The following is a 20,309-nucleotide window of genomic DNA, read 5'->3' on the forward strand; positions in this document are numbered from 1 at the left end:
TCTCTCAATATGTGGCAGCATTCAAAAAAACTAACAATGTTCAGAACCATGAAGAAAGGGATAGATAAAACAGAAAATATGATAATACCACTATATAAATCCATAGTACACAACACATTGAATACTGCATACAGTTCTGGTCTCCCCATCTCAGAAAAGATATTTAGAATTGGAAAAGGTGCAGAGAAGGGCAACAAAACTGATTAGGCGTATGGAACAGCTTCCATACGAGGAGAGGTTAAAAAGACTGGGATTATTCATTTTAGAAAAGAGATGACGGTGGTGGGGGGGAGATATGATAGAAGTCTATAAAATCATAAATGGTATAGAAAAAAAAGTGAATAGGGAAGTGTTATTCGCCCCTTTGTATACCACAAAAACTAGGGTCACCCATTGAAATGAATAGGCAGAAGGTTTAACAAAAACAAAAGGAAGTACTTCTTCACATAACACACAGTCATCCTCTGTAGCTTGTTGCCATGGGATGTTCTGAAGGCCAAAAGTATAACTGGATTCAAAAAAGAATTGGATAAGTCCATGGAGGATAGGTCCCACAATAGCTATTAGCCAAGATGGTCAGAGAGATGCAACTGCATGCTCCAGGTGTCCCTAAGCCTCCAAGTGCCAGAAGCTGGTGCTGGATGACAGGGGATGGAACACTCAAAATTGCCCTGTTATACCTGAAATATCTGCCACTGGCCACTCTCAGAGACAGGATAGTGAGCTAGATGGACCATTTATGGCTGTTCTTATGTTGAACTACAACCAACAGTCCCCAAATACAGACCTTTGGGAGGGGATTCAGCTCATGCCCAGCTGCTGTCTCTGCCCCCATACTCATTTCCCCTGATCCTTCTAATAGGTCAGGATTAATTGCCTGCTGCATTCATCCTGAAGTTATATGGTTGTTAAAATGGACATTTAAGCCATGATTTTCAAAAGGCGAAGGGAGCTAGGTACCCAAATTGCTTTGAGTTTCAGTGAGATTTTGGCACCTTGGCCAGAATCCTCGAAGATATTTAGGTACCCAACTCCCATTGAAATCAGTGGGAGTTAGGGACTTAAATACTTTTAAGGATCTTGGTCCTAACTCCTTTAGGTTTCGGAGTAACAGCCGTGTTAGTCTGTATTCGCAAAAAGAAAAGGAGTACTTGTGGCACCTTAGAGTCTAACCAATTTAGCCTCCTTTGAAAATCCCAGCCTAATAATTAATTGAAACTCAAGTTCTAAAAATAAACAAGGTTTAGGGATCCTGTATGTACGGATAGCTGGAGCCACAAATAGGAAGTTTCAACCAATGTTCCCTGTAAACTGCCTGGCTAGACAGAAATCTTGTATGTACTGCACAGGTCAGAAACCATGCCACTTACGCTTCCTCCATACAGCCCAGCAGAAACAGCTACCTGTCAGAATTAACTACTGGCAATGGTTTCAACACAGCGCTCCACAACTTCAGAGCTGCGGTTGACAGGACCCAACTCACATGCTCACCACACACTTACCCTCTCCCCTCCACACAACTCGGCATACCCCTCACTGAAAAAAAGGCATAAGCCTGCCCAAGGACAAAAATGTATTGCTCAGTAGAGTGTGTAGCCTGCTCACTACAACAAATTTTTAGAGGGAACATTGGTAGCAGGAAGTTACTTTCAGTTTTCCTGACAGAGGTTGTCTAGGTATTGGGCTATATTATGGTTTTACCCACAGCCCAGTACTGCATTGTCCAAGGAGAAGCACAAGTCCCCTCCCTACTGCTCCCTCATTTTTGCCCCCTGCCCTTGTTATTGTCTCTCAGCTTGCCATGCCCCCCCTTGTTTTTCCCCTTTTGTCCCCTCACCCCCATTTTTTAAATCCCTTCTCCTTCCCCCATTTTTATCCCCATTTTGTTGGAGAAGAAGATTGTTATGGTAGGAGGGCAGCAGCTTCATTTATTCCTGCTTCTTTCCTCTGTTGTTACCGAGCATGTTCAAGTCCCTCAGAGCTGATACAGCGCCAGAGATCCTTCAGCTCCCCATCCCTGCCTCAAAGGCAGCATTGGAATGGCAGGGGTATGAGCATCACTCTTGGTATGCCAGTCTGACAGAGCCACGTCAGCTTCATGGGAAAAGGGGCAGGGTGATCCAAGCTAACTGACTTCATAGGTAGCCTGAGCCACCATCCCGCCCCTGCCTTCCCTGATGAAAGCTCATACCTACTCTGAAAGCCCCAGATACCTGTATAAGATGGTCCTACCTGACATGTGTGTGTTCCTGGGGCAGCACTCTCTTCTCCTTGTGCTACTCACCGCCGTTGCTCTCAGTCCAACAACTGTAGTAGCACTAACCCAAGAGGATGTCTGCAAAAACGATGTCTATCCTCCTCTGTGGCATCAGGCTCCTGGAAGCATAGAGGATTTCCCAGTACATGGCAACAAAATCTTCATCAGTGCCTGGAACTATCTAGAGAGACTGGGAGTGTATAAGATCTTGCTCAACTATTCAGCTAAATATTTCACCACATCTGGATCAAATAATGTTGGCAATATCCTATGGGGCTTGCCTCTGCAGCTTGGCTGGCAATATCATACAGGTACAAACTCTCTCCTTAAAAGGGCTGTAATAACTAAATATTTAATAGATAAATGCAGGTTCGTTATTTTCATGGTCTCTTACTTGCAACCAGTACAGTCCCATACATTCTGAATTTTGCTTTACCCAGAAGAGAGTTAAGTTGCTAGGTTGGAAGGGAACTTTTGAGATGAATGCAATGTCCTTGCACTGTTGAGCAATAGATACGGGGACTTGAAGTTGCCTTGCTGATATGGGAACATATTGCCACATACAATGTTAATCAGAAGCCAAGTATGTTTTTTAAAATTCCTATTAGGCCAAAAATAGAGGTAGAAAATTAATAGATTAGTGTCTTAATTCACTGCTTTAAAAAGCATTTCCTGATCATCTAATTTTATACTGGATATTGCAACTCTGTTTTTAAAATATTAACTGATTGTTTTTGTTGTTGTTTTAATTTGGTAGCTTATCAGATCTTCATTGGTAGCTTCAGCATAATTCCTTGAGTGGGTTGAAAATTTTTAATTTTTTATGAATTTGTTTTTGAAAATATTTTCAAAACTTGTCACTTTTTTCCTTTTTGACCAGCTTAAAGTGCATGAGAGATTTTTTGAAATGTCAAAGTTTTAACAAAAAGAGTTGTGAAAAAATTCATGAAAACGTTTGTGCAGGTCAGCCAGGCCTAGTATCTGAGGGCCCAGTCCACAAAAGCCAAGCAACATCACTATTTTCAATGATTTGTCATTCTTGTTGTCAGTCTTAGTAGACTGCAAAATGAAAGTATATATGTGGTACAGGGAGGCATACCTATGCTAACCAGATTAAAGCTAGCCTGCCGGGGAACCTGGGTACATACCTGGGTTGCTAGCTTATGCTGAAACCCACGCTGCCATGTCTACAGTGCTGTTGTTACTGGTATTAGCAAGATTAAAATTAGCTTAGATATGCCTATCCATGCTAAAATCACATCTTCATTTTGCAGTGTATACGTACCCTAAAGGTCTCTCCAGGTCAGATATGAGGCACATTAGTAAGAATTTTATGAGGAATCTTGCCCTGCTACTTACTGTAGTGTAACTGTTCTGTGGATACAGAGAAGCCTCCCAATTAAAGGTGGTGTTAATTCCCCCCATTTCATGTGTTAACAACTGAATTTACCAGGGCTACCACTCAGGAGACTAAATTTTCTAAGAAATTTCCTAGCTAAAAAATTGTTGGTAAATTTTCAAGTAAACATTTAAAAATCACCCTGTTCTGAAATTCCCTGCCTTCCATTGCACAGTGTTGGGAGACGGTCCTAACTTAAACAATGAAGTGCTTTTGCATCTTCCCAGTGCCATTGGGGAAATATGGAAAAAAGTTTTAGCTAAACATGATAGCGTCAGTTATCTATTGTAACAAGTTTCAGAGTAACAGCCGTGTTAGTCTGTATTCGCAAAAAGAAAAGGAGTACTTGTGGCACCTTAGAGACTAACCAATTTATTTGAGCATAAGCTTTCGTGAGCTACAGCTCACTTCATCGGATGCAAATTCTGCCTAGCTGTTCCTCTCTGCTCCCAGATTTTCACGGGAGGTCTCTTCCTGCAAGTGCCCTCTGATTAGAACCCCACTGCTGAAGCACATGGGAGAGTAGGAGCCAGAGTGCCCATTATAGGATGGTCCATGCAGTCAGCCAGGATGGGACAACATTTGGGGGCAGTGCCAGAGCTCAAGTCCTCACATTGGGCAGTAGTATAACACCCTAGGTATCAGCACACAATACTCTTAGCAGTCTGCTGGTTTCTTCTCTGACAAGTTTTTCAGCAATTCCTCAGAAGTAGCTAGAGTTAAATTTTAATTACGAACATACCTCCCACACATCTAACCTGTAATCTCCATATTCTAAATTAAGAGAAGAACAATGGAATTCATCATGCAGGGACACTCTCTTTAATTGCTTTGTTTTGTAAAGCGCTATGGATATCTTCAGCACTACTATGGAGGCTTCGGTAACTAGTGAATCTATGAAACTGTAGCTAAATATAGTTAGGCAACAGTCTCCAGGACTGTCAATATATCATCTTTCTAAAGCACTTAATTCACTTTAAAAAGCTGAACTACAATCAATTTCGACTTAGATTTGACCCATATCATTGACTAGTTTCAAATTAGGCTCCTAGTAGGGCTGTCAAATGATTAAAAAAATTGCGTGATTAATCGCACTGTTAATAATAGAATACCATTTATTTAAAGATTTTTGGATGTTTTCTACATTTTCAAATATATTGATTTCAATTACAACATGGAATACAAAGTGTACAGTGCTCACTTTATATTTATTTTTATTACAAATATTTGCACTGTAAAAAAACAAAAGAAATAGTATTTTCAAGTATTGTAGTGCAATCTCTTTATCATGAAAGTTGAACTTACAAATGTAGAATTATGTATAAAATATAACTGCATTCAAAAACAAAACAATGTAAAACTTTAGAGCCTACAAGTCCACTCAGTCCTATTTCTTGTTCAACCAGTCCCTCAGACAGGCAAGTTTGTTTACATTTGCAGGAGATAATGCTGCCAGCTTCTTGTTCACAGTGTCACCTGAAAGTGAGAACAGGCATTCACATGGCACTGCTTCAGCCAGTGTCCCAAGATATTTACATGCCAGATGCACTAAAGATCCATATGTCTCTTCAGTGTGATTAAAACTGCAATTAATCGCAAATAATTTTTTTAATAATTTTAGTTAATTGCGTGAGTTAACTGTGATTAATTGACAGCTCTAGCTCCTAGTTATTTCATTTTGGTTACACAATGTATTGAAATATAATAGAAAAAGGGTCCCCAAACTTTTTCATGGTATGGATGACATCTTACCAGAGGGATTGTTTTGTGGATATCTTCTCACCGTTCATGATTACATGTCTTCCCTAAGGCAAGTACAGCAATTGTTTATATATAAAATAGTAATAAAAAAGGATTTAATGTATTTTAGATTTCATTTAATGTGATTTGCCTGGCAGAAACAAAGGAGAAAAACACCACCACATACCCAGCTCATTCTCCACAGACCAAATGCTCTACTGTCCAGCATTTGGGAACCTCTGTAATAGCAGATATTTAAGACCCGATTCACCAAAGCACATGCGTAAATAGTTTGCTTAATAAGCATGGGAATACTCATGTCACATGCTTGAATGTGTGTATAAGTGAAATGCTGAATTACAATGAGGTTACTCACATAATTAACATTAAACACATGATTTAAATATGTTGCTGAACAGGAGAGGATTACTTATGTTACATCCTTCAAGTTAAACATGTGCTTAAATGCCTTGAAAGAATCACCAGGAGACTGTAAACATGTTTAACATGAAGCACGTGTTGAAGAGTTTGGCTGAACAGGAGTGGGATTACTCAAATGCTTAATGTTGAGGACACACTTTTGTGCTTTGTTGAGTTCAGGCCTTGGTTTGGGAGTCTCAATTCATTGGCACTACAAGAGGCATTGATTGTGAAATTAAACTACCATATGAACAGTAACCATTTTCTTTCACTGAGCCAAATCCTGCATGCTTTGCTTATACAAGAAGTCCCATAGGCTTCAGTGGGACTGCTCCTGTGAATAAGGTGAGTAGCATCTGGCATTCCATTTTGTTTTGATTCAGGCAGGCTAGCAGATCCTTCCAATGTTACCACCTGCAGCCATGGCGCTGGACAGCATCTGTGCATCTCTGTCCGAAGCTGGTGGGCCTGTAAGTACATGTTATTAGTTTGCTTTTATTTGGAAAATGAGTAATGACCTAGAAGGCAATTCAGAGTCTCTCATCCATTTGAACTCCACTTCAAAGTAATTTCAGCATTACATGACTGTGCAGTGAAAGGTCACAGAACAATACATAAACACAAGTAAACTAAGACTTCTTAACCCTGAAACTTGTGGAGGTTTAAATTCTCAACCTTAAAATGGGGCAGTATTCTGAAAAGTGAATAAAAATGGCAGAGTGGGGTTCCATATTTGACATCTATCAATGACCCCAGATCCAGTTTGCTCATTTTAACTTCCAGCACCACAGCCAGTCAATGATGTGAAAGTCAAGCTGGGTTCTTTTCTGGTTCATGCATCAGCGTGAAGAATAAAAATCCTGTGGAGCAATTCTATCCTCAGTTGCACCTTCCCAACTCCATTGTTGTCAATACGATTGTACTGGGGCCAATTGGACAGGAGGAACAGGAGTAGGCTAATCCCACAGGAAGCAAGCCTGTGCTCTTATCACCTCCTCCCCTCAGAGCATGTGAATCCTTTCCTGAGATAAAAGCGTAAAGCCACCAGCTCACCCACCAGGTCTGTAGGAGGTGACTGAGGTGACTGCCCTGACTGAGCATATGATTGCCCAGACTTTCATGTGGAAGGGAAAACACACTGCTCCTACATCAGCAGTTTTCAAACTTTGAGCTGACCCACCCCACCCTCCCCCACTTTGAATTACAATTTTTGGTTGCACCAGTCCCTCCCGCTATGGGAATTTGATGGTCTTTGAGGTAGAACCAGCACTGGGCATGGAGGCTGCCAGGACTGGAAATCAGCACGGGTGCAGAAGATGTTAACACTGGCCCACAAACTGGGTAGCCCAAAAAGGTGTCAGGGGTGGAGGTGGCACTCCCTCTCCAAGTCCTGCTGTGCAAGGATGGCACCAGCTGCCTGGCATCGCTGATTGCCCCCCCCAACCTTCCTCCATGGCCCCCAGGGAGGTGCACCCCACAATTTGCAAATCTCTGTTCTACATACATCCAGGCTTGTTAAGAGACTTTGCAGTGATACTGGCAGTTGATTTATTGCCCTTTCCTTTAGGCTTATGAGTTCCAGGAGCTTATGTAACAGGTCTTCTGTTTTCCAAAAAAAGCTGTGCCAAAGTTTGCAGAAAAACAAAGGCTGCATTCTTTACCGGCTGAGGATTTGAGTGTCTTAATTTGCTATTCCACTCTCCTTTTAATTCATAGACATATGGAAATAAGCTCCAAAAACACACATTGAAACAATATAGCCAGTTTTTTTCTCCCCGAGCTGGCCTTACATGGCAGTATTTCTAGTCTTTCTACTGAAGCGTAACTCCTCAAAGAAAGAAAAAGGATTTTTTTTTTTTAAAGAAATCACTGATTTCTTACTGGCCTGTTTCTCCTTGAGGGCTACCCACATGCCAACTGAGAAACTTTAGCTATTCTAAAATGAACCATAAAAAGCATACTTTTCTCTGTTTACATATCCAAAAATGAATGAACCTGTTCAGAGATTTTAAAGAAATTTCTATTTTATGTCCTGGGTAAGATTTTCAAAAGCATCAAAATGATTTAGATTCTAAGCCTCATTGAACGGCAATGGAATCTGAGCTTGGCACTTTTGATATGAGGCTTAGGCTCCCAGGTCACTTAAGCCTTGCAATGCTGAGTGGAGTAATGCCTGAATACCTTCAAAAAGTTGGGCCATAGGTGCTTTTGTAATTTTATCTTGTGCCTTTTTTCAAAAAGGAAACTGACAGGTAGGGAAAAAATGAGAATAATCCTTTACAGCTTAATATGAATATTTGAGTTTAAAGACACTTACATGGAACCAATGTTTGTTAAACAACCCTGTTCTTTTAGATAAGGCAGGCTTTTTCCTACAGAAAACTTCAATCTTCAAATTTTTATGATCTTTTTTAATGTTCAACCAATAGTCTATCTCCTTTAAAAAAAATAAATCTTTTCCCTCCATCACTTCTGTCCCTCACTCCCGAATCTCCCCTGCTCATATTTTCCTGTCAAGTGACCCTCCTCCTGCTCCACACCACATGCTGGCTGGCTGCCTGGATCTACTTCATCCTAGCAACCTCCCATGCCATACACATTTTTTTTTGGAGACTTCTGTAATTAAGAGTCTGGCAACAAGTCAGACCCTAAAAATATACATCATGTGACCAGTGGGTGCTCAAAGTTACAAAGAAACATAGGAATTGCCATGCTGGATCAAACCATCTAATCCAGCATCCTCTCCCTGACAGTGGCCAGCATCACAGAGGAGGGTGCGAGAAACCTTGCGTTAGGATAACCAATTTGAATGGGTATCATAATGTCATCAGGTATTCTTAGCAAAATAGAAACATCACTTTACTTTTAACTGTGTTTACGCTACCTCTCTTCAACAACATAGTGCAGCACATTTGCTACACAGAGCTCACAGTGTGTGACTTTTTTTGCTATCTTCAGAAAAGATGATTAAATAAACTCATTCCTGTAAGAATGGAGCAGTGCAAGTATGGGTGTGTGTTGAAGATTTTTTGAAACTAGCAAGATACATGTAAAACACCAGGGCTAGATCACTTTGCTTATATGTTGCATTTGTCCCCACCCCCATCCTTTTCTCCTTCTTAGATTGTAACCGTTTCAGTACTGGGCTCCAATCTCAATACATGTCTGAAGCACCAAGCAAACTTTTGGTGCTACGTAAATGGGAAAAAAAAATGTCAGGCTTATAAGTGTATGAAGGTAAATATGAGTTTAAAATAAGAGCTGTAACTTGTAATTAGAGGTATGTATGCATACCTTCCTTCCATTCCGGTTTTTATATCATGCCCATCATCAGGATAAGTCCCTCCTTCTGAGTAATAGAGCATTGTCAAACAAGGAGTACTGCTCACACTAATAGGAGACATGATGTCAAACCTTTGGTATCCTTCTGACGGAGTGTAAAGCTTGAGGGCATGAGCAGAGTGAACTGCATACTATATTTTAACTAGCATCATTCTCGTATCATGGAAATGTGTCTCCATAGGAAAAGAAAGAGGCTATATGATCTTCAGTCACTTTTTCCCCAAGCATGCAGTATAAATACTCCACAGACTTTCAGATCTGGGCTCAAACACTTAAATAGTCAGAAATAAACCTACTGTTACCACTATCTACTTTCGACCACTGGTTAGTTATTTCTGAAAGCCTGCCTCAGAGTGACCCACCAAAACAACCACTATACTTATAAATAAAACCATATTTGGGGGCCATTCCTGAATTTCTTGTGCACCTAAAATTCAATGAGTTTGAGGGGCAAAGGAATGCCAGGAGACTGGGAATAGGGAGAAGAAAGAGAAAACTCTTTCTTCCAGCAACTAGATGGAGATCAGAGACTTAAAAACCAGGAGGCACCCACAATCTATATGCTGTTAGGAAGCAAACAGCCCCATACAATGCCCACCAGAGGGCACCCTGATAAGAGTGTCAGCACCTTTTCGTTTCCTAGATGCTAGATGTGGGTGCTGGGCTTCTCTCCAGGATAAGGCCCATGGAGCTAATTTTCATGAGTTTAGTATTGTGCGAGTGTCTGGTAAACTTTTGAGCCCTGTACATGGTAACATTTAAGGGCCTCATTTTTCAAGTTGCTAACCCATCCTGCAAAATACTGAACACCTTCAACTCCTATTGACTTAACAACAATCGAACTATCATGTGTAAACGACTGGTGATTTTAAACATTAGCACAGAGGCAGAATCTCACTGTTTTCTCTAGGTAGGCATGTTTCATTCACTTGCAACTGTCATCTCTTTTTCTTTTCATGTGTTATTATAGCTGTGAATTACTATCTGGGTATTATACCATTTCTGGGTGCCACGGAAGCTGGTTTCTTTGGACAGTTGCAACACGAGATAAAAATATTACCACCAGAAGAGCTAAGAGCAGACTTCTGCTACAGCACTGCTGACTGCCGTTCCCGCATTCCAAAAGTCATGGATGCATGGAAGGCTTATTTTGAGGTAGATCATCTTTTTTCTGTTGTTCATAGTTTGTGACAGATGATACCAGAACATTGCTTTTTAAACTTATTATTAATGTTTTTTAAGAATCAGAGGGCCTGATTCACATCTCATTAATACCCGTTTCAGTTAGGAGAAATCCAGGTGAAGTCAATGGAGTTACCATGATGTAAAATTAGTTAGAGAGGAGTATCACGTCCAGAATTTTTAAGGTTTATAGCTTTATTTCTTCACTTTAAATAATTCTATGTTTTGGAGTCTGACTCGAGAGATTGTTATGCTAATACTTATACTAGTAATTTGGGAGCTGTGCTATGGCTATACAAAGAACAGAAATGTGATACAGAATCTTCTCCTTGAGAAATGCCCTTATCCTACTTTTATATGATCCCTTTGCTTCTTTTGAGTGTCAAAAGAGTTGTTGAAAGTTTCACCCAGAAAGACAGTCTTTTGTACACGTACACAGTCTTTCCCTCTCACTTCACACCTTTTCTCTAAAAGAGAGGTGACAGTTTCTTTTCCATCCCAAGTTTCAATAATGATTCCTTTACTTACACTTCCTCTCAGATTTTCAGTGAACAGCCAGAGATGCAAGTATTATAATGTCCAGTCCATCAGAGACTCAAAGTCTAAAACAAAAATTCTCTTGGTAAACTAGACAGATGAACCAGAGAGCGGAAGGGTATGACTGGATCAGTCATTACAGATATTTGTTTTCTTAAGTTTATTCATCTGAAATAATATGTTTAAAAGATTATAATCAAAGAACTAAAATTATAATCCTAACCTAAAAGACAGCTGGCATGATACATTTTACAGCTAACTTTCTTTCTGACTTCCTGAAAATCTATATCAATGCACTTGAAAGTGTGTAAGAGACTGCTCAAGTCAGACCAAGAATACAAGGATTGTAGCATAGAAAATTCCATGATGTCAAAACACAGAACTCTTGTTTATAATAAGACATTTTAATAAAAATGTCCCCACTATTGCTAATACCAGTTCAGCTCCACAAGTTTTGGCAACATTGGGAACCTACGGGAAGTGGTGGTGTTTTTTTTAAAAAAACCCAACATATCCTAACAATTTCGTGGGACCTCTCCATAATCCAAAAAATCAACTAAAGCCACTGCACAACTTAATTTAGAAATCAGTACCCACTGACTGTAGCAGAAAGAGGTAATCCAATTGTACCAAGCCCTTTGTTTATTGTTGACTTGTTTGTTTCTTGTCTTCCCCTTGGAAATAATATCCTCAGCTGAATCATCCATTATAAGTACAGCAAACTATAGAAGAATTCAGTCTAAACATTTTTTCCCCAACTCTAGCAGCAGTTTCCCATATTTTAAAAAGCAAAGTGGGACTGTAATGAAATGTATCCATTTAAACAGGAATTTTGAATAACAGAATGCTTTCAGGTTGCAAATCAACTATTTCAGAGTCAGAAAAAGCACCACTTTAGGAGTAAATTACAATGTGTGTCATCCAGTTTTAGGCCTGATGCATAAGTTACTGGGTGAAATTCTATGTCGCGTATTATGCAGAAGATCATCCTAGATCATCAGAATGGCAACCCTTGTCCCTCCCTTTCCCCTCACCCCCATTTTGTCTTCTAGATTTGACCTGGCTCCATTGAAGTCAATGACAAAATCTCACTAACCTTAATGATTAGTCATGATTTCACCCTGTAAATTTATTAATCATTCTTTCTCCCCCCCCCATGTCAAATATTAAGCTTTAATCGATATGCAACATGACCACACTCTAACTATTTAAAAGCAATTTGCCCCAGTTAAACAAAACACTTGTCAAAATAATTGTTTTGCAAGTAACTAACTACTATGTATTTTTTTAAACTAGTCTCACTGGTAATATTTGTATGTTCTGCTTTTACTTTAGTATCTATTATCCACTGAACAGAAATCTGAAAGGCCCACAGCATCTTCCTTCTCAATAGAAAAGGATGAAGCATTGCATTACTTGTGGGAAGCGCATGTAGCATCCATCGCTTATGCAGTTCCAAAGTTCAGAAACAGGTAAGAGAAAGCCACAAAAGTAAGTTCAAAAGGGGATGATTCCCCAGTTCCATGTCCATTAGTAGGCACCATATTTGCACGGTTTAGTATACTCTTTCTTGCTCATCATGCTCCTGACTCTTTAGTTATATTGTAGTGGTACGTGTTCAGCAAGATTTGTATATTCAAAGAGTGACAGGGACTGCAACATGAACGCTCCTTCTAGAAAATGGCAGGGCATCAAACAACCTAAGACATGGCTGAAGTGGCAAGAAGACCAGGAGATGTATCATTCTGGGGCAGTGTATACAATGACGGAATTAACTGGAATTAACATCCTCAAGAATGGCAAAGCAGCTGGTATAGATGACATTCACAAAGAACAAATCAAATACTTCTGACCAGCAACAAAGATCTGGTTATTCAAGTTGTTTAACACACTCTCAGCCACACATAAAGTCCCCAGTGTCTGGGGGTGAGCATGTGCCATGGCACTCCTTAAGCCAGGGAAGAATGAAATGGAGCTGAAGAACTTAAGGCCTATAACCACTGCTATGCCACCTCTACAAACTATATGAGCATTTCATCTTAAACCACCTATCACCACTTGCTGAAAAGCAACTAATCCCAGAGCAAGCTTTGAAAAGCGTATGGTAACAGGCTCTGTGTTTGCCGACCTATCAGCAGCAAACGACACAGCTATGTTAAAATTGGCAAGATCTGGGCTCTCAGTTTATTACACCAAGAACCAATTGTGGACCAAGCCAGCCAAAACACAGGTGAGTCTGTTCCATTTTTGGTACCATGAGGCCAATAGACAAGTCAGCATCATCTGGAATGGGGTACCATTTGCCCTCTATCTACCTACGAGTGATCCTAGAACTCTCTCTCTCCTTCAGGGCACATGTGGAGAAGATAAAAGGCAAAGTTAGCACCCAGGATAACATACTCAGGAAGCTTGTAAATTCAAAATGGGGAGCCAAACCAGCAACACTAAGAGCCACTGCACTTGCACTTTGCTATTCAATGGCCAAATACGCATATCCGGGGTAGAAAAGATCAACTCATGCAAAGAAGCTGGATCCTGTTCTGAATGACAGATGCTCCTACATCACAGAATGTCTAAAACCAACAAATGTGAACAGCCTTTATGCGCTAGCTGGACTCGCTCCACTGGATATCAGATCAGTCACAAACAAAACGGAATGATTACAACAGGTCAACAATACCAGACATCTGTTACGTGGCTATAATGTAGTAGTGAGCCACCTGAAGTCATGGAAAAGCTTCCTTGCTGCAACAGGCCTGCTTAAAAAAAATCACTGACTGTCGCACAACTGGAAATGTAGCACATATAACTAGAAATACTTATCAAGGATGTCAAAATGCACATTGACATTGCTGGACACCTTCTCACAGGCACGGAGTAGGGTTGGTTGACCTGGAGATGTTTAAATCACCTCCGAACAAGAGTTGACTGGTCAAAAGTCAATATGTGGAAGTGGGGCTACTCCAGTGACCCAGGCACATGTGACTGAGGTAAAATACAGACCATAGAACATCTGTTAGTCTTCCAGCTTGTGCCAGACTTCACCAGAGCCAGAGGCCAGGCCATATTATGTGCCCAATACTGGAAAAACCTATGACTTCAGTGGAAGGACATTGGAAGAAGATGGGCCTGATCCAGAGCCCACTGATTTCAACAGGAGTTAACTTCAGTAAGTTTTGGATTAGCCTCCTAGAGAGATTTAATGAGTGACTTCCTCCAGTCCTTTCATCTACTGCCTCCATATTCACCACTTTGGTTTGCACTAAGCACAATCATTTCATCCTGTGTACACTCTTATTTACGCTTTCCCCTTGCTTGCTCTGTACCTCAGTTTCCCTACTGTTAGGTAGGGATAATGATACTGACTGCCTTTGTAAAGTACTTTGAGATCTACAGATTAAAGTGCTATATGAGAGCTAATTGTCATTCTTAGTATTATTTTAGGTATCCATTCAAATCTTTCTCTCACTCAGTTGTTTGGGTCATGATACTAACTCAAAACCAAGTTAGATAAATGATACCACCAATGCTACCAACCATATACAGGAGTGAACTTGACAGGAAATCTGCAGCACTGCCCTTACAATAACAAGCATTGGAACAGTATTATTCTTGCATCTATGCATAGTCCTAATCATTCTGCCATCATGTGTAGGAATTAGAGCTGGTTGAAAAAGCAAATTTTTTTCACAGGAAATTTTGAAAAATATTAGGTTTTTTTCTGAAATTTCCCATGGAAAATTTTTAGTTTCTTGAAAAATGTAAACAAACTAAACATTTTTGGATTTTTGCCCAAAGGCCTTGTGACAGGTTTGCTCTACTCACCACTGGATGGTGCCGCCTGCTGGCAGTTCTGGAGATTAGCTTGGTCAGACTGATGCCCTTTCCAGTTGTTGCATGCTGTCCCTCCACCTTGGTCTCTGTCTGCAGCCCCTCTCTTGCTCCAGGAGCTGTTGCATCCCATTTCTGACTCAGCCCTCTGGCTAGGTCACTATCGTGGTTTCCCCTTCCGGGGCAGGAAGTCTCTTCTCCAAAACAGGCGCAAGGAGTCTTCTTCCTGTGCACTACTTCCCCGGTGGCTAGTTGGGGAACCCGAGCCCACCCACTACTCTGAGATCTGGCTCAGGCACCCTCTAGTCAGCAGTTAATGTCTGTTCTCCCCCATACCTTGTGGCATTTCCCTGAACCCTTTCCTAACCTTCTGGTTCTCCCTTCCTTCTCTGGGTCTGCCAGATTCATGGCTCTATCATCCAAGGGAGCAACTGCAGCCTCCAGGTCTCTGCAGCCTCCAAACACTTCTCACTCCTTCCAGGGAGTGACTGCAGCCTTTCCCAGCAGCCCCTTCTGTTGCCAGCCTCCTGGCTTTTGTAGAAGCCCTGCCTGTCCCTCACAGGTGAGCTTCTAACTAGCTTTCTCCGGCTTAAAGCTCCCTTGCTTGCAGCCTAATTAGCTGATTTGGGCCCACCTGGCCTAATTCAGCTCTTGCAGGGCTTGTGTGAGGAGCACACCCCATTACGGGCCTGAACATTTTAACCAAAATAAACCATTTTTACCAAAAATGTTTGTTTTAGTCAAAAAGCCATTTTCTGTTGAAAAAAAAATGATTCTAGGATAAAAATTTTAGCCAGCCCTAGTAGAAACCATCAGAGAAACACAAGTCCTCCTTTTCGTTTTGCGGATACAGACTAACATGGCTGCTACTCTGAAACCACAATTATATAATGGAGGCACTGGTCATGACTCCATAATTAAGGCTGAATCCACTTTGCATGTAAAGTACGGATTCAATGAACTTCTTTTGGATGAAATATACAGCATATCCTCCTCAAACTTGCAGTGGTTATTCTCTGTGTACATCATTGGTTTTCTGAGAATTTACAAGAAATCCATTCCTTAGTTTGTGAGCCAGAATTAATTAAAAACTGGGTGGTTCTTTAAGAAGTTTAGCATCTTTGTCAGTCTTTTCTTTGCCCCAGATAATCTTAGCAACAGAATAATACAGGCACTTCAAAATTTCCTTATATTTAAAATTAAACTGAAATCCTGTTCAAAGGCTACATTTAAATGTGGTCATAGTTAAGATATTAACTTAGTTTTTATTATATAGGTAACAAGCAGGCTCAGGTAACTCTTAAGGAGGGCCACTGTGATTTCAGGTAACTCAGCCAATCATCACCCTTCCTCTACTGCTAATTTGCATGCTACAGTTCTGTTAGTCATAATGACTCAGTGTTATGAGGGAGACTAGTCACACATATCAAGAATTCTCATTGGTAGACTACGGAGACCAGATGTCACTGCTCTTTAAAGTTTGCATGGCCATATTCTAGGTTGGGAATCAGTGCTTGAAAGGCTCCACAATAGCACTTCAAACAGCTCACTTGCACTCCAAGGTAGCACTGCCAGGGAAACTGAGGCAGGAGCACCCAGGGAGCCCTTAAGGCCCAATGATATTGGGTCTCTGGGACTAAGCTTTCTCTGCTACCCCTTTCACATATCACTGGTCTCACTAACACAGTCCTTTAAAGCAAGAAGTCATTTATGGATTAAGGCATCTGACACGTTAGATGTAATGAAATATAAATGGGAGATTCATGAGCTCTGGGTAGGATTAATTTACCTGTTAACTTTGAGTTTTTATTTCTTTCAGCTTAAAATATGTCTCTGGCCCCGAAGCAAGTTTTGGAGAGAATTGGGCTAATGCTGTGGATTTCATTGCGGCTACACATTTTTCAGCAGATCTACAGAACACAAACTATTTCCAGGCTTTCTTACCACCGCGGATGCTTTCTGAACGTGATAAAGCCCCATTCATTAGTGACTTCAGTCCAGAGCAGAACAAAGTCTTGCTTTTATTTTGTGTTCTTCACAAAACAAATAAATTGACAGGTATGCGCCACCCATATTTTGTGTGTATATTACACCTTATCCATCATCTGTATAGTAAAAAAAAAAAAATCACAGGTAAATGGGTCAACCAACAGAGTGTGTGGAGACAACTTTGATTAGGGATTGTGTGTGTGTGTGTGTGTGTGTGTGTGTACGTACACCAAAGCAACTGACTTCATGCTTTTTCTCAATTATCAAAGGTATCATATAAATTTGAGTCTTCTTTAAAGTTAACATGAAAGCTGCAAAATCAGTTACACAGCATCATCTGATGGCAAAGTTTAGAACTACAAGCTCCTACGGTTCCAGTTCATTTACAGTTACACTGCTTAAATCTCTTTATTTAGTTCCCTTTATTTAGGAAAAGAGGTCGGCATCTTGAAGTGAAAATACAGTACTGTATAAGTATAGTGATATTGTAAAATAAGGATATTATATAATAAGTCTGAAAGAAATCTTTAATCCACGCAGTATTCATGTACAACAATACAGAGCACATGTCAAAATTGTTCCTGTGACAGGCTCTCTGATTTGTGAATTCAGTATGTGCTTGTGTCATTCTGATGCTTCTTTGAGAGCTGTAAGAAAGATTTCTTGCTGTAAAGGCCTTCTCACAGGAAACTTTCAGAAATGCCACAGAACTTGTATTCAACGAGCACTGAATAAATGTAAGAGCTGGATTATCTATAGAGATCTTTCTTTTAGATGTGCCTGTCTTCATGGAACTTCAGCACGAACAAATTTACATAAAACAATGGTCTCTCAGTAAGACTGTCTTCTCTGTCCTTCCTTGTAATGCCATTAGTGTATGTTTGGTAGCAATTTCTTTTATCAATTGGCCATCTGTAGGATAGTTATTGTATAGGAACGGGTTTTCTGTTTAATTGTATAGATGAGGACAGCCATGGTCAGTCTGATGTCTGCTTGGAAAGGGCTTCTGTAGCTAGGGACACCTGCCAATCTACCCTGAAATACTTGAGGCCCACTGAGTAGTTTCGGAAGCAGGATTAGGACTTCAAATTGCATCTGAGTTGAGATTGGAACCGCTGCAGTGACTGGAGCACTGAAATGTTGTTTCCTCATCACTGAAACTCAGATGCCAGGCTGTGGCAAGTTGCTGGCCTTCACTTTCAGCTCCAGGTTTTAGTGATATCAAGCTTGGAATTGACCACAGTATGGATCACTATGGCCAGCTCCACCTCTGACCAGGATGGGGTGAAAGTGCCTTGCCAGCCAAAGATGATGCAGGGGATTTCTAGCCACGGATGCCATTTGGGTGTCCAGGAGTTTGAATAGTCCAGAAGGACCCTGAGTCTGTCATACCACTTGATTAGAGGACTGACACATTCTACTGAGGGAAATGTGCTTTTGGATAATCATTCAAACTTTTATGCTCTTGCCACTACTGTCATCTCCATCTTATCTGGATTAAATTTCAGCCAGCCACTCTTCATCCAGGTGCCTATCTACTTCAGACATCGGGGAAGCTAGGTGACGGAGCAGCTGCCCTGTTCAGTGTGGAAGAGATGTAGAGCTGGATATTATCTGTATTTTCAGACTGTTCAAGATCACAGCCCCAAGTGGGTGAATGGTTGCATTGAATAACATAGGAGAAAAATCTGACCCTTTCGGCACTCTGCAAATGGGTGCTCTAGAGGCAGATCTCCACTCTCTGTGATCTGTCTGACACCAGAGATCAGAGGGAAAGCTCAGCCTCCTGTTAAGTGTCTCAGAAGACTCAGCTGTGTCTGTACATGGCTGGGTGCCTGTCCATTATTCATACCTAAAGGTAGGAGCATCAACATGTCTAGTATCATCCTAGTGTTTTATCTGGGTGCGAAACCTGACTGTGAAGAGTTTATTGTAGGATAATGTTAGACGACAGCTGGTGATGAAGCCCTTTGTCTTCTTCCCCCCAAATGGGCGATTAGTCTAGACACATCTCCCACTTCCTCCTTCAGAACTCTCAGTTGAAATTGACATTGTCCCAAAATCTTTCCTAGCTTGTTCTCTGTCCCAATAACATGTCTTATTCCTCTCTGAACTGAACTTTTGTCCTATATCTTCTTTTCTTGTCTTGTCATTTCTTGGCCCTGGTTCTGCAGGCTGTTGAGCACCTCCCGTGAGGTGCTGAGTCTCCTCGGCTCTGGCTGACTTCAACGGGACTTGATGAGTTTTGGTACCGCACAGGACTGGGCCCTTGGACCGTAAGCTCTTTGGAGCAGGGCACATGTCTCAATCTATGTTAGTGAAGCACCACATAAACGTCTTGTGCTAGATACATTTTTATTGCCAGAAGTTGTAGAGATTTGAAACAAAATACAAAGAGCTTTATGCAAACAGGCAATAAAACCCTGCCATGCTCAGCCATAACCATCTTTTCCAATCTGGTGTAAACATCTGCCTCCCAGGTGCCTAGTTTAGGCTGCTCCCTACTGTCCTCTAGTCTCCCCTAACTAGCAGGGAGCTATATTTGTAGAGATCTCCTCCTCGCTCATTCATTAGCTCCTGCTTGATGCCATCATTCAGGAGCACCAGTTCCATTTAGGTTTTTATACTATATGCATCACTGGAGACCTGCCTTTTTATAGTGCTCCTTTCCACTTGTTCTCACAGGGGGCAGCAGGAAGGAGTGAACGCCCTATATATTGGTGTTAGTATATGGTTTCTGAACCCCAGCATACACACTGTCAGCTGGAATAATCGATAGTCTATATGGAAATATTAGTGTATTTTCCCCACTTTGGCTTGATCTTTGAAGCCTCAGCTTAATAGTGGTGCAAAACCTGGATGGATTTTAAAAGAAAAATTAAGAAGTGTGTGATCATAACTGCTAGCGCATTGTCTTTTAAACACAGAAGCTATACATAGTTGTCAAAACAACATCTATATTTGATCATAAATATAAAAAAAACAAGATCACAACATCTATATTTGATCATCCTTTCTTGCCACAGGCGTTCTGAGAGAACTTACCCAGTTGTTTATCACTACCACAATGCCCTAATTTGACAGACCAGTTTCTGTCTCCATATATAGTTTAAGTGATTATTATGCAGGCAACCCACTTCTGTTTTGTACATATTACCTTCCACTATTCACACTTTTGTAATAGGTTTCAGCAGAGGTGTCTTCCACCTGATGGCCTCTTTGCCCCTGGACAGCTCACCCTACTCTTTTGTAGTGGCACTGATTTTACAGTAGCATATTTTTGTTTGTTTCTTTCCAAGGAGGAACCTTGCTGCTGCTGTGGAGAATGGCTATGTCTACTGAAGCAGGAAGGGCAGTGGTCCAAAGCCTCATTGAAAACTTGATTACAGGCTCCGGAGTTTGATCCAGTGGGAATATATAATGAGCTGAGCTACTTTGACAGCACTTCATGTCTCAAAAACAGTTCCAATATGACCCTGATTGATTCAGCTATTTAACCCACAGTATATCAGGTGACCTGGTCACATTAACTTCTTGAAGCAGGATTTCCTAAGTAGCCATGTGAGTGCCTCTCTCTCTCCTATTGAATCAATATCATTCTGCCTAATTTTC

General features: G+C 40.9%; 1 protein-coding gene across 1 annotated transcript; it reads left to right on the top strand.

The window, feature by feature from the left end:
• Positions 1–2,222: 2,222 nt before the first annotated feature.
• On the top strand, positions 2,223–20,309 carry LOC311518863 (protein LEG1 homolog; the record flags this gene model as incomplete). The annotated part of the gene is made up of 6 exons (XM_084624932.1): positions 2,223–2,568; positions 6,200–6,286; positions 10,129–10,313; positions 12,213–12,349; positions 16,528–16,766; positions 19,997–20,309. The coding sequence occupies 6 exons, from the start codon at positions 2,223–2,225 to the stop codon at positions 20,098–20,100; spliced, it is 1,098 nt and encodes a 365-aa protein (XP_084481058.1). The 3' UTR covers positions 20,101–20,309.

This window comes from Lepidochelys olivacea, assembly GCF_965140295.1.
Source record: "Lepidochelys olivacea isolate rLepOli2 genome assembly, chromosome: 3".
Taxonomy (NCBI): Eukaryota; Metazoa; Chordata; order Testudines; family Cheloniidae; genus Lepidochelys; species Lepidochelys olivacea.